At 44.9% G+C, this 15,640-nt stretch overlaps 1 protein-coding gene across 1 annotated transcript; it reads right to left on the reverse strand.

The window, feature by feature from the left end:
• Positions 1–2,224: 2,224 nt before the first annotated feature.
• On the reverse strand, positions 2,225–13,401 carry asxl1 (ASXL transcriptional regulator 1). The gene is made up of 9 exons (XM_083919847.1): positions 13,286–13,401; positions 10,522–10,708; positions 9,724–9,893; positions 9,346–9,430; positions 7,935–8,101; positions 7,252–7,348; positions 6,783–6,888; positions 5,254–6,529; positions 2,225–5,160 (listed from the first exon to the last, which is right to left on the reverse strand). The coding sequence occupies exons 1-9, from the start codon at positions 13,370–13,372 to the stop codon at positions 2,581–2,583; spliced, it is 4,755 nt and encodes a 1,584-aa protein (XP_083775973.1). The 5' UTR covers positions 13,373–13,401; the 3' UTR covers positions 2,225–2,580.
• Positions 13,402–15,640: the final 2,239 nt, after the last annotated feature.

Below are 15,640 nucleotides of genomic sequence, written 5' to 3' on the forward strand. Positions count from 1 at the left end.
GAGATATTAAACAGTGACCAAGAGAAGGGAATCATTTCCTCTGCATTGTTGAACAAAGAGGAAATATTTTAAGATATCAACTATGAATTGTTTTATATATCTTATTATTTATTTAAAAAATACTGGGATCTTTTTAAGTGCAAATATTTTGTAACTGAAAGTTTTTTAATAATTTTCTAAAGACTTTTTTTTGGTGCTTCTGTTTATATGATTTCCCTTTTTATTTTCACAAACTATTTTGAGTACATTGCAATACACTGGGAATATTGAGCTGCACATATTTGGTATTTATTTGTTAACGAAGAACAAAGTGATGGTGAATATTTATTTTGTATTGTCTGTGTTAATGATGGCTGTGTATGGATTAGTCTTTAAGTTGCTCTTTAAATAAAGGTTAACCCACAGTAAATGTGGACTGGACTGATTGCATCTTTGTGTTGACTCAAACTCAAACTTATACATACAAGTATTTTTACATGTAGGACAGTTAGACACAACTAGCTCTTGTACTTTGAGTAAAACAGACACTATTGGACCGAGCATCATTTGTTCAATTGCTTCAAGGCACTGTACTCGATATTAATAACATTAAATAGCAGCAAACAACTGTTTTATATGTAAAAAAATATAGTGGATTAATGGCGTCCTGAACAGAGAATGCAGTCACCCTCCCTCTGTGTGTTATAATAAAGAGTTTCTCTGTTGTATGTTGTGATAAACAGTCCTGCCTTGAATGCATGTGACCGGGAAAAACATGTACCTTGTGTACCTTAAACACAGCTAAACATTTATTCTCCAACCACACCTAATTCACTTCCCAAATTTAACACTGTACAATTAAAAGATTCTTTGAATATTTAGCAGCCACAACAGCAAGACTGGGATTGTTTTCACCTTGTGTCTGTGTGTGTGCCATCAGCAAAATGTGCTCGGTCCTCCAGAGGCAGTTTTGAGTATTTTGCCAGGTGTTTATGTCTGTGGACACACTTTGTCAGCGCAATAGCATCCAAGCTGTGCACGCTACGGTTATGAAACTCTAAAGGTGTGTAGTTGAGATCAAAATGAAGGTCAAGGTTGAAGATAGGTGTGGTCAGAGCGAGTGGTGATGGGTGTGATCATGAACCATCTTCACATCCACCATACAGCACTTTATAATTTGCTATTTGTAACCAAAATATGTCACGTGTCACTTTAAAAGCTTGTTCTTTCATTTAATTTTCCTTTTCCAAAACAGTGTTGACGTATGAGCAAATGTTAGGAGTTTTATTTAAAACAAAAATCATGACTGTTGTCTTAAACGCATGCCAAAGTAATCAAAGCACCGGGCCAAATTGATTTCTTAGCTATCCTATGAATGGTTGCTGACAATGTAGCATTTACATGGCCATTTTTAAAAGGGGTTCTGCGCAGTAGCCTACTCACCGCACCAGGCTTCACTTTGAGAAAACTTTACGGAGAACAAGGGCAAAACGGCATCACCGATTGGTTTTAACAGAATATTCTCGTCTAGCTCAGCTAAAAACACAAAAACATTAGCAAGTTAAAGAACAGACACGATTGTTCCAATGCAATAGATATATGAACTAACCAAAGGCAGTGGCCTCCTTTACAGACTCGCAGTAGTTCGTCGCTGCAGCTGCAGACACTGATGTATGAAACCGACTGCTTTACTGATTAATTGAAGGGTTCGTCCTGGCCCACTTTAACACCTGCATACCTCTGTCCTGAATACTCATCTACTGCCTGCCTCCCTTTGCAGTCTTTCATCTAGACAAACTTGGTGGTGCTGGTCAGTGTATGCTGTTGCGGTTTTTGGTTTTGGCATTTTGGTGATAATGTAAATATTCAGAAGTATCCTATAAATTATGCATTTACCTCATCAATTACACTGCTTTCTTCTATAAGTTTGTGCATTAGACATGATGGACTTCCACACAAGTAAAGGCCTATCCGGGTCCGTCGCGCTGGAGGTGGTCAGTATCTGTGATTCATTTATGTTCATCAAAGGCTTCAAGGACCCTATCACTGTTCAATGATCACTTTATTTGTTTATTGTAGGAATTTAAGGGAACCATGAAATAAGTCAAAACAAACCAGTGAAACAATGTCATTTACTCATTTTAATGGTTAAAAAAATACTTCTTTGCGCAAAGAGACAACAAGAGATCCCGGTTTGCTGAGGAAACGAGGGACCAGAACAATTATGGCCACCAAATGATGACAGGTGGAGCAAGATAAGATGAGGTAAATGTTTTTGAGGAAAGAAAACAAAAAAGGCACAATTTACAATCAACCATGCCCCAAATTCACAATAATAATAATAATAATAATAATAATAATGATATTAATAATAACAATAATAATAATAATAATATAGGTACAGCTAAAAAAAAATAAAAAAGAAGAAAATCTGCAACAACAAAAATACAGACCAATTATATTATACAAGGCAAATCTTGCCTGTCAGGCTCCTCCTGTGTGCTCTACCCTGATCAGGCTTCTGTACACTCTGGAGCCTCCCAGTCCTGCTGCTGATACTGTACAGATAGCAGTTCTGAAGTGCACAGGCACTTCAACATACTATCTGACCACCAGACATGAAACACACAGTTTGGAGGGCCCAATGCAATCGTCATGGCAGAAGGCACCACAGCCTTGGCACATGATCATGGCTTTGAGGCGGCACGAGCACTTAAGCGCCACCTCCTCGGCCGTACTGTCAGTAAAGGCCTTGATGCTGAGGGTGGTCTGGCTGGAGGCCATGCGGGGGCGCAGCTGAAGCACACTGTCTGCCATACTACGGGAGAAACCGCCATTGTCCATCACTGATACATTGGCTGTGTAGCTTACTCCTCCAACACCACCGTGCTTGGGGAGCTTCCCATACAGCTGGAAGGGAAGGGCGGAGGGAGAGGAGGACGAGGGAGAGCCAGAGGAGTAAGTAGCTTTGCTGTGCTCCTTCTTTGCCATCCTGGCTAAAGTCATCTCCATGTTGAGGAGTCCCTCCATCGCCCCTCCGCACAGGTAGCCGTCCATAGAGCTCCCAGGCTCTTTTTTGGTAACACTCATGGGTTTAATGGGGGATGATTTTGCAAGAGCCTGGCAAGGGGGCCGTGCACCAGCTTCGTTCTTTACGGTCGGTGCAGAAGGCGGCTGCGGTTGGTGAGAGTGGTGGAGCTGAGACTGTGGGGGCCGCCAGTTGATCTTAATAGTAGGCACCACCTCTGTGGGACAGGGGTCTGCAAGGGGAGGGGAGGGACCATTAGGCATGGTTCGGTGGGCTGACTGGGGCCTGTCTGGAATGATCACCTGTGAGGGCTGAGGACCATGAGAGTCTTTTATAACTGCAGACTCCACAGCGGTCTGAGAGCTAAGGTCCGACTTACTTCTGGAGGACAAAAAACTGGAGGAGGATAAGGATGACGGCAGAGAGGTGATGACTGGGACAGCCCCGGGGGCCTGCTGAGACTGATACTGCAATGTAGTAGGGGCCTCCATCAGACAGGAAACTTGGCGACTTGTTGGCGACTTGTTGTGGATCTGAGAGGCTGTACTCAGTTCTGGGCTAGGAGACTGGGCTGAGATCTCCGGCCTGTTGCGAGGCCCTGTTCCTGGTGGTCTGGGTTGGGGTCCTGGTACTCGGCTAATCTCCAGCCTGTTGGCAGAGTGTGTTGGTAGAACTTTCTCTAGGGGCAGGCTGCCCTGTAGTAGCTGAGTGACTAAAGGGTTGTTGGCCTCCACACTGGACACTGGTCTGACTGAGCTAGCCAGTCTCTTGGAGGCAGCTGCAGCAGCTGGGTGAGTGATAGAGAGCTTTAAACCTCCACGACACTCCTCTTCAGTGGAGGTCTGTCTGGAGGCTCTACAATCATCTGCAGGTTCTATTTTGACCACTACGTTGGTGTCCCTGAGCCCGTGAGAGTGGACTATGGGGAGAGACAGGTGTTCCTGGGAATGAGGGCCGCTGTGCTGAGGGTGAAGCAGGCCGTTGGGGAAGCAAGGCTGAATGACAGTCTGACCTTGGCGGCTGGACACGTGGGCCTGGATGACAGGCTGCTGGTTCTGAGGAGGGGGGCTGCAGATGACCAACTGGCCGTTTCTCGGGATGCTCAGTTGGGGGCACCAGTCCTGGTCAGCCTGCTGCTCATCCTCCTGGATGTCATTCTCACAGTCTGAAGCCGTTTCTGTGGAGTCGCTGTGTGTACCTGCCTCATCGTCTCTCTCTCCAACACAGGAGTCTGCTTGTTGGGGAGATTTGTCTTTTTGCTGTTTTTCCACAGCTGAGTGAGATAATACTTCTTGGTGTTCCACATGGTGGGAACCATGCTGGATAACACCACCCAGTCCAGCCTCCTTCACTTGTACCTGCTGTTTGGGCTTACAGGAGCTGGCCAGCGTTTGGATAACATCCACACCCTGAGCCCCAAACCTAGGAAGGGAATCTGGGATGGAGGTTGGGGCCAGGGATGGTTTTTCACAACCTTGGCCAGCCATCTCAGAGGGGACAGCAGCAGACTCAAGCACTACAGGCTTTGGAGATCGCGAGTCCGGTGCATTGTCTGTGAGTCCATTAGAGGAGCTCTGGACACTGGCTGATGTTGCTTCTTCTTCCTCTTCGGCCTCTGTACCCCCGGCTGCCTCCTCTCGAGAAGGGCTAGGGGTCTGTGGCGTCTGTGGAGGCTCCAAGGACATGGAGGTCGAGGTAGTGGACAGGGAAGGAGATGGCTGGGGAGTGGGCTCTACATTGAGAAGCTGTAGTTGTGTTCCAGACGGATCAGTGCCTGAAGACGATCCCTGCTCCTCCATCCGACCACCTCCCCTTCTTCCAATTCCTCCTCCTCCGTCTCCGTCTCCTCCTCCTCCGGGCTCGATAGGTCCTGGATGCTCTCTTGTTCGTCGTCCATTGCTGCTATCCGGTAGCCCAGAAGCAGGCCGCAGCCTGACCCCGACCGGCCCTGGCCCGTCGGCAGTGGCTGCAACAGCAGCAGCGGCCTCCCGCTGGGCCCGGGCTTGCTGGGCCCGGGCTTTGATGTCCGCCAGGGTGCGCGCGCCCCCCGTCCCCGACCGCCGCGAGCCCTCGCCGGGGGGCACGATCCGGGGGCAGATCTGGTAGGTGGGGTGACCTTTGACCCAGGGAGGTTTGATTCTGGACAGTTGAATCTGGGACAGAGACACAAGGACAGTGAGTCAAACTTTACCTGGACAACAACCAACTGCTGATCAGGCAGATTATTTTTGTGCACACAGTCTTACCCGGATTGGCGGCACCTTGGGTTCCTCTGTTGTCGGCTGCGGCTTCTCCGAACGGACACCGTCAATTGTGGTACGAAAGGACTGACGGTCCTCAAGCCGCGGCCGCTTTTCGGGGAAGCTGGAGAAGGCCTGAGTCTCATCTGGCCTCCTCTTCTGTTCCTTGAGCTGAGCGCTGGATACAGGGGTGGTGGCTGGGCTGGCGGAGGGGCTACTCTCACGGCTGCTGGTGGCAGTACCCCCTGTGATGGAGGTGACCACGGAGGCAGTGTCATCCAGGGGATCTGCAGTGACTGCAGCACTGGAGGACGCTGAGGAGGATGAAGAAGAGTCCAGGCCTGCAGCAAAAGCTCCCTGCCTATCAGAAGGCGAGGAAGGTGAGGAGACAGGCGAGGAGGCAGACGAAGATGAGGAGGACGACGAAGAAGAGGAAGGTGAGGAGGTGGAAGCCAGTACAGGCGCAGCCACCTCTGGAAGAAGGCGGGCCGCGGCTTCAGGCTCCTCGTTTGCGCTGGTGGAGGCTGGGCTGGGGCTGGGAGTGGGAGTGGGAGTGGGAGTGGGAGTGGGAGTAGGAGTAGGAGTAGGAGTGGGAGTGGGAGTGGGAGTGGGAGTGGGAGTGGGAGTGGGAGTGGATGTGGGTGTGGGTGTGGGTGTCGGTGTGGGTGTGGGTGTGGGTGTAGGTGTGGGTGTAGGTGTGGGTGTAGGTGTAGCTGTGGGTGTAGCTGTGGGTGTAGGTGTAGCTGTGGGTGTAGGTGTAGCTGTGGGTGTAGGTGTAGCTGTGGGTGTAGGTGTGGGTGTGGGATTTGGAGTAGGAGTCGGAGTGGGAGTGGGAGTAGGAGTAGGAGTAGGAGTAGGAGTGGAGGCAGGCAATGTGACTGGCTCTGGAGTGGGAGAGGGCTTTGGCTCTACGGCGGCACTCTCAGCTGGGAGCTCCACGCCACACTCAGCCTGCAGCACCACCTCACCTTGAACAACCGTGTTGTCGGACATGGGAGAACCAGCAGGAACTGCTGGGATGTCCGGTGCAGTGCTAGCCTCAGCTGCTTCTACAGACTGCAGCACTGGAGGAGTGGCCTTGCAGAGGGTCCGGCGGGCCCTCCGACGCAGGTCAGCCCGTGTACGTCTCCTCATCCTGCCGTCTCTCCTCCGCCGACCCACGCTGCGTCTCTTTGGGGTACCGGTTGCCACCACAGCCACATCACTGTCCAGCACACTGGCTGCAACTTCATTGGCTTCGGCCATGGTAAGCTTCAGAGCTTCTTCTTGTGTCAGGCCAGACCTAGGAGGGACACAAACTACATTTTAGCCCATTGTGGAAACCCTGACATTTGTCTGCATATCACTGTGGCTACACTGATATAGGTCATAATTGTAGTGTATCAACTACATGGCAGACAGCAAAAGAGATGGTAACAAAAGGCTTAGAACATGCAGTCAAACAAATAGCTACATCAAAGCTTTTCTAAATAATACTTTGATTATTAATAAATATGTTCAGTCAACTATTAAATGTTAACAATAAGCTAACTTACTTTTGCCCATGGTACTCTTCAAAGAACTTTTCCTTCCAGGCCTCTACCTTCTTCTCTTTCTCCATTTCCTGTCGGAAACGCACCTGCATCTCGTGGGTGAACTCACCTAAATGTGCCAAACACGTGATGGCTTAAAAGAGTGGCTCAACAACAGAGCTTTTTGAAACATTTATATGGATGTATGCATATGTATAAACTGTGCTACTATCAGAGGTATAAAGGCAGGACATTCCTTGACTTAGGACCCTGAATGGACTCATTAACCAAGATCTTAAGAAGTGTTTTTATTGTGTATTTCTACACTTTATGGCCGCATTTTCATTCACATCATGTAAAGAATGCTGCAGCATATTGCTGCCTTTGCAGCTATCATTTATGATTTATTCACCTTATTTATAAGAATCTTTTGGTTACTTTTTGATACTGAAGTAAAATGTGACAGCTTGTCTATGGTTGCAGAATCACTTACCTTCCGCCAGCCTCTCTTTCCAGCTCTGGGAGGCATGGGTGAAGAACTCATTGTTGAGAGCAGAGCTACTCAGTCTGGCCATACCATCTGGTCCAATCTGCAACGAGAGACACAATGTACAAATGTACACTAAATACAGCAGTACAGTAAAACAATAACACCTGAGGAATAAAGTGGCCTATCCTCCATCACAGCAACCCTGAAATTACAAAACTTGAGCTCACCTTCATGAATTTCAATTACAAAATTGAAAAATACAAAAACTTATTTTTATTATTAAAAGAAAATCTGACAAAAAAAAGTTAATCTTGTAATAGTGATTGCATTGTCCAACTAATTAAAGATTGCAAGTCAGCATTCTGTCAACACTGATATGACTAATGTCTGTTAATCACAAATCAAAAGGTAATGCCCAGATAGAACAGTGTTTCATGATTGGGCCTTTTCCGCTATTTATTAACAGCAATTAATACCCATTTAGCTTTATATTCACAACTTTAAGTGAATTTGACAGCTGAATAGCAGATAGCCTGTGATGCTGAATCCTGCTGCTGCAATTCATGTCCAAAATATTGTTCTTCGTATTGCTGATTTCTAATTGTGTGTGATAGCTCTTGAGTTATGCAGCATCATTACAGACATAAAAGCTGGAGATAAACTATAAGGACAAAAAAACAACATACCTGACGGTCCACCTCTGGCAATAGCTGCAGGAGCTGCTGCTGTGAGTGGGTGGGGAAGGCTGAGAAGGTCCGCACATTGATAAGGGCTCTGATGTTGGTGTTGACCAGGATGGAGCCTGGTGTTTCAAAGTCTACATCCACTCCTCCCCGACTCCTCTTCAATGGTCCTGCCACAGCAATAAACACACGTTTAAATAAGCCATTCAGCCTGATGCTAAGGCTATCTGCATGCAGACCACACACAGTTTTTTCCGTCTGTTCCTGGCCCATCTTTGGCACCCAAGCATGGCTCTGCACTATGGAAAGTCACTTATTTGCTACTGTCAAGAGCCAGTCCCCTGTAGCTGGTGCAGACCAACATAGTTTAACTTCTGCTAGCTGTTTGCCCGGAAGCCACCGAGCAGCAAAGAGGCTGGATTGCTGTCCAAAGGGAGCATAGTTCTAAGCAGAGACCCACAGTTCACCACCAACATGTTCATGTTTCTCTCCACACAGAGAAACCAACTCTGGTCATGGGCAGCTCTATTCTGAGAGACATGAAGTTAGCGGCACCAGCAATCAAGGATCAAATGTATCCCTGGGGCCAGAGCAGGCAACGCTGAATCCTATTTAAAACAGCTGGCTAAGGATAAATGCAAAACAATAAGATTGTTATTCATGTTGGAAGTAAGGACACCCAATTGAACCAATCAGAGGTCACTAAAAATGAATGCTGAGTAAGTGTAGACATATGCAAAGACAATGTTGGACATTATAGTTTTCTCTGGACCCCTGCCAAACTGGATCAGTGATGACATTTTTAGCAGCATGTCATCCTTCTACCACTGGCTGTCGAGGTGGTGCCAAGTAAATTTTGTGGGCTTCATAAATAATTGTTAGACTTATTGGGGAAAACCTGGTCTGATTAGGAAAAAAAACATAAGCTTCCTTTAAGCAATATTATTACACCCCATAAACTTCCATTGTTATGCAGATGATACCCAATTATATCCATCGATCCAGCTAGAAGAAACCAATCAGATAGCTAAACTTCAAACCTGCATTGTGGACTTAAAAATCTGGGAGCTCTGCAATTTCCTGATGTTAAACTCCAATAAATGAAGTTATTCATTTTAGCTGCTTTACCTTGCTGTATGACAGTGCTTTCCTTCAGTTTCCAAAGAAGTTTTGGTGTGCTTCACTGCTAAAATATGGCATTTGTGTCATTTTTTATTTATATTTTACTTGACTTAAAAAGGCCATAAATACCTATTAACTAACAAATGTAATATATTACAAGAACCTTAATATAAAGTGTGACTGCGCAGTGTTGAGGTGTAACCTGTCAGGAAGATCTGTGTTCTGAATTCTTGCTTTTAGTACTGATGTGAAGCTAATGAGGTTGTTATCAGGATAACAGAGTGGTTCTTACCTGAGGGGACATGCTCTCCATTCACTTTAAGAGGGGTGAGGACAACACGAGGCATCATGACTGCTTTCTTCCTCTGCCTCCCTGACTGTAGATACACAAATAGTGGGATTGACAGGTGGACACAGTAAGCGGTTCTACTGACAGTATGTTAAGCAGCACTGTTTTACTGTTCCTCTACAGACCAAGTCCAAATACATGGCATGACAGGGTCTGATGGCTTTAACTTGTCATCAGGAGTTACACTTTTCACATCCAACTCTAAAACAAACACCTTTTAACACTGTAGAATTACTTTCAAATCCTTGACTATAAACACATGTTCTTAATCATTTCCATTGTAAACATAGAGCAGCCAGTAGTTTTGTGCACGGTGCTGACCTGTCTTGAGCGGCTCAGTCTTGTCTGGGTGTGTTGAGCATGTTGGGCCTGCTGTGTGTCTGTGCGTCCTTGCTGTCCTGCTGCCCTGCTAAGGCGGGTCTGGGGCTGGGTGGGGGGAGCCTGCGGTTCTGTGGTGCAGGAGGCGCTGGAAGAGCTCTCATCCACCGAGGCTTCAGGTCAGAGAAAAATACATATACAACTCCACTGTCACACACATTTCTGAACAGCGGAGATGTTGGCTTATAATAACAACAGGGACTGCAATGGATCTAGGATTCAGTCAACAGCACAAACCAAGGCAGGACATGCATTAGTACCAGAGAAAAGAATATAAAGAACTTCCTAATTCAACCTTTAGAGAACCAGGGGAAGCCGATGCATTTTCGCATATATATCTTTTCAGCTAATTACATAAGCCTACATTTAGGTCAATGATGCTGTAGGGATCTTCTATGGGCATATGCCGATCAGACACAGAGGCAACCAGTATGTCCAATCATTCCATAAAGGGGGTACCCAGGTACCAAATCAAAACACGGAATTAACAAACGAAACCAGAAACGAGAAAAAAAAAACAACAGTGCAGCAACACAGAGCTCAGTGGCTGAAAACCTTCCCTAACGCCATCAAGGTGAACATGGCATGCTGCGTCTTTTACCGCACCACCACTTCTAATAGATAGACCAGTTGAGTGTTTCAGGGCATGGCTTGGCCCGACTACACCACTGTGATGGAAAAACCCTACTGGGGAGGCCTCTGGTGTACATGATGAGTCACTGGTGGGTGGTGTAGTGTTACCATCATTGTCTCCACTGGCAGCAGCAGTCTCTGTGGAGTCGCAGCTTTCCTGCTCAGCCTCGGCGACTGACGCCCCAACCGCGCCTGCTGCAGGGTTGCTGCTGCTTGAAGTTTGGGCTGTGGTGCTGCCGGCCAGGTCTGTTGTCTCTGACTCTGATGTCGTCTTTGTCCACTGGAGGGCGTTCTTCTACAGAGTGTGAAGAAAAATGGTGTTTTCTGCATGTGTGATGCACATCAAACGGTTTTAATTTTTTTGTGATCATACATTAGATACATTGCTACCTTGAAGATACCCTGTGGTGTACAGTATAAACGGTAGGATGGTAGGAAAATGCACTACGGTATTGATTTTGACTCTACCGTGTAACCGGCAGAGCAGCTTTGAAGTAACCACACAATGCGTGTGGATCCGGCCCGCAAGGGAATATTTACTGACCCTATGAGTAGAAGCCTATGTGAAAAAGTAATTCCTGGCTGTAGCGGCCATGTTGACTGCTGTCCTCTCTCGCATCTCGGTGCAACTGTCTCAGCGCGTCAAATACCAGCGCGCTGAAAGACTTGCTCCACCCGCTTCCTAGTCCGCTATATGGACTTTGTGTGCTTCGTTATCGCTCCTCTCTGAACCTGTTGTTGTTTTTGCAATCGTTTCAGTCTGGTTAAATCACCACCAAAATATCTCTTTCTACTTTGAAAAACAAAACAAAAGGTTGACACAGAAAACTGGCAATTCAACAGTGAATGGACAGAGAGTAATGTTTATAACCGTCACTGTGAAGCTTGTGTGTTTACTCTGCAACAAACGTGTATCTGTGGGAAGCAAAAATCTTAATTGGTGATGTAAGTGGTAACTTAAAGTCCCTGAACATCCACACAGGTGTTTTCAGTTACTCTGGCTGATTAGACCTTGAAGGTGGGCGGGACTTGATGAGAATTTGATGGGAATTTGTGAGGCCATAAAAGTCTGTCTACCGCTAAGAATGATGAAATGAAAGGTGTACTTTGTCCCGCCTTAAGAGGTGAAGCGAAGCTAAGAGGAGACTCAGGAAGATGTCAATCAGTCACAGTATACACACCCACACAGGTCTGAGAATAGGTCTAATTAACCGGATTAACTCAAAACACCTGTGTGGGTGTTCAGGGGCTTTAAGTTATCAGATAAATGTAGTGAAGAGAAAATAAAGTAAAAAACAAGACCCAAGAGAAATGTTATGTGATATAAAATCGTTACCATGTATGCATCAAATTATACTGTGATATAAATTGTAGACCATAACGTAAAGTTTTACTAGAGAAGTTTTTTTACCTTCCTCTCCGGCTTAGAACTCCCAGGGTCTGTGCACTTGAGATTCATACGTCGGTACGCCACTAGTAAATAAACCAGTCGCTGTCTAATATGTGAAACACTATTCTACCAGGGAAACCCCTTTGACACAACACAAACTTCCAGCTCAGAGTGGACTGTCAGAACAGAGAGAAAACACACTGCCATCATAGCTGTCAGCCACTGACAATTACAAGCTAACAAACAACAGAAACAAATAAAAATATACCAACTACACTTTTACACACCATTTTGATAAATCTGATAGTAATTGACTTTTAGTGCACAACCAATTCCTCGTCTGGGTCTGACTGACACTGGGTTTAGGAAAGACCAAACTATACCTTAGCTGTAGCCTATAGAACGCTATCCACATGCACGTAGCTTGGGCTCCAGGAACTGCACCTGCCATACTGCGAGTCAGCAATCGGCCCAAGGGGCTCTGCAGCCCTGCCCCCATCCTATCTGAAGCAGGCTCAAACAAGTTGGCCTATGGCTGATCCTCTCCGATGTGTTTAGTCATCTTAAATCGTCCGCTCGCTTCTCTACCTCAGGCCTCTTCGTAAATCACCAGAAGAAGCTACAAGTTACCGAAGAGTCTCAAGCTTGGGGGTGGGGGATGGTGGGGGGCAGATCCAGGGAGGTTTTTTTTACTTTCCATGTTGGAAATCAATGTTAAATAAAAAATATAGAATCATGTTTGAATTTTCTTTAATACTTTAACAAGTGTCGGGATTGGGACTTCAAGGGACCCCTTTCTATCACTGAGTAAACTGACAACCTCTGACTAAATCATAGTTTATGGATATTTTATATTATATTCAATGCATAACAATAACAGTACAGAACAACTGATAAAATGTATAAATAACCAGAAGAGCGAATGCCATGAATAGCAGAAAGTTTTTGTAAAAAAGCGATTTGGATGAATTTTGAGCAGATTAATTTCCTGAGAGATGAGTTATTTGAAATACAATTTTCTGTACTATGTATTTTATTTATAAGCCATCATCAGAGTTAATAACGCTTCTTTTTCTGACAAACTTTCCCCTGACGCTTGGCTATTGTTCTGTTAGGTTAAAAAAAAAGGTTTAGCTTTCTGCACAGAAATGAATGAGTTGCTGAGATATAGGCCAACTGTTTTTTTAAGTTGTTTTACACCCCTAAAACTACTGGGGGTTCGGGCCCCAGGTTGGGAACCAGTGAACTAAAGCATCTTATCGCTAAGTCGGTCAGTAGATGGAATTCAGTAGCTCCCAATATAGATATTCCCTATGCAACCTGTGGATTATCTTGAGTAATAATCAGAATTCAGTTCGAATGCAACCTTTTGGAGATATTTTCTACTGACATCAATTATGATGGTAATGTTTAAATCACATAAATTACTTTCAGCAGAAGAGTGATCGAGCGCTGAGACTGAGGAGGATTGTGTTTGCGTACCTTGAGCGTGAACAGGCTCATCCGTCCAGGTAGCTTGAAGAAGATGCTGTTCTTGACTCTGTCTCCCCTCACCTGGGAGTGCAGCATGGTAACCAGGCAGGCCAAGGGTGCTGTACCACTGTGCACACACAGACACACACAGTTACAACTCACGTGCCTTCATTTGTCATAAAGCTTGCCATAACAGTACATCCCTGTGTGAGCAAATTGACCAAAATCTATGTGGATTATTTATGATGCTGACAGCGTTGCTCTGATTAATGGCCAAACAAAAGATAGCTACCAAATGCGACAGATCCTGTGGTGTTGTCATTCTAACATCTGGCATTCAGCTCCTCCATCTGGAGTGTATTTTCATTTTCTTTGGTTCTCTAATCTTTGCCCCGATGCATTATTAGCGCTGCAATGACACGTCATCAAATAGCTGGAACTAAACAATTATTTTGGCATTACAGTGACAGTATAAAACTCCATTTGATACTCATTGCACATTTCTGTAGTGTATGATTTATGTGAGCATTTCGAAGGCTCACTGCGGTCAAAGAACTGTTTGCTCTGCCACTTCCTGCACACATACAGGGGAAGACATGCATCTATATTAACGGAGTGGTGGCAGCACAAAAAGCAGTAATAGTAAACATTTAAATAACATGTTTTGTGTGAACCGGGTGGCGCGATTACATACAAAGTCGATGCAAAGGCGCAAATTGTGCAACCATATACGTGCATGTTGTTAATATTTCTCAACTCAAACAGCATAAATGATGTGAATAATGCAGTACAAAGCAAATTTACTTGACCTGTTTAAACGTTAGGTCAATACTAAATGACTTAATTGGAAACTTAAAGCAAGGGGTCGGAATATTTTGTATTTTAAAAATAAATACATGTAAATGTCCTCCATCCATTTGAAAGATCTGTCAGACTGAGTGAAACCATCACTTTCTAGTGCTATCTGCTGTCACCCTCAAACAGCGAAGCCCCAAAGTTCAGACGCTTTTTTGGGTGACCAAGCCTCCTTCTACGAGTCTTGGAGGAGACCAGGAAGTGCCTGATGAATCAGAGCAAACTGGGCTTTACGTGACAAGCGCTGCAACAGAGCATCTCAGACAGAGCGTGCAGCAGCTATGAGCAGTATGAGAAAAATAAAGTGCTTTCCGACCATTAAATATGTTCTAGTAGAAACACAGACTACAGCGAACGTTATTATGTCTGACCAAGTTCCACTTAAGGAAAGTCTTGTTCTGAAATCTTGCAAAGTCATTAGAAAAAAATGATTAAATTAAGCATATGCATTCCCTTAATGCTTGATAGGATGACGACAAAATATGGCACCCAAGGTTACAGAAGAATAAATTAAATGGTGCATGTGTAAAGGTGTCAAGTCTTCCAACCTACCTTCTGTTTCGATCAGCAGCAGGACAAGTGGTCCATGTAAAAGGAAATAAAAGACAAAATCAGTTAGAACCACACTGACATGTTTTGTTGATGTGTGCTTTGTGATGAGTTCACTGACTGATTAAATTCACTAGACAAAAAAACAATCAATAAAAGTTGGGAAGCCGTATTCAAATACAATTATCCCTTCTCTCTTTTTTAATTTTTTCTACTTTGGACATATAGTTCTACATTTAAAAAAAGCACATCTCAGAGAACAGCTTGTATCATAATAGTTATCATGTTAACACGTCTACAAAAAATTGTGTGTCTATGTGGGTGTCTGAGTGTGTGTGTCTGAGTGTGTCTGACCTCATTTCCTTCAGCCCCTTGGTCTGGATGACATGGAGGATTTGTTTGGGAGTCATGGGTGCATCAGAGAAGTTCTCCAAAACCTGGAAAACATCCACATTGTTTTTAACCAGACAGACTGACGAATACTTAAGAAATACCCCTGACAATCTATCTAGAGCTAAAGATTAGAGCCAATTTACGTGTAATATATACAAAAATGTTTCTAAAAGTACTTAATGCAAGAAAAAAGCTAAATAGTAACAGAATCTTGAGTCAAATTTGATTAGCCCTGCATAGTTTCACAGTTTGAATAGAGTTCACATGCTGTTATTGATACTCCATTAGAGACAACTCTGTTCTGATTTGTCGTTTGTGGTCACGGTGAAATCTTGCAAATGCCATTAGCAGCACCGGGAGGAGGCAGGGGAACATGATTGTACACAGATTCTCTGTCTTGTGCAATACTGTCCGGGTGTAGTGACAGTACAGCATATATGACAAATACTTATTTTTTAAAAAGGTTCTCAACTTCTGCTTTAATACCCTATAGTAGAGCTCTAAGCGGGACTGCTTTCTTAATTCTATTGCACCTGCTACTGTTGGATTTCAGTGTTATACCGTGCA

Source organism: Echiichthys vipera (genome assembly GCF_963691815.1).
Source record: "Echiichthys vipera genome assembly, chromosome: 9".
Classification (NCBI taxonomy): Eukaryota; Metazoa; Chordata; class Actinopteri; order Perciformes; family Trachinidae; genus Echiichthys; species Echiichthys vipera.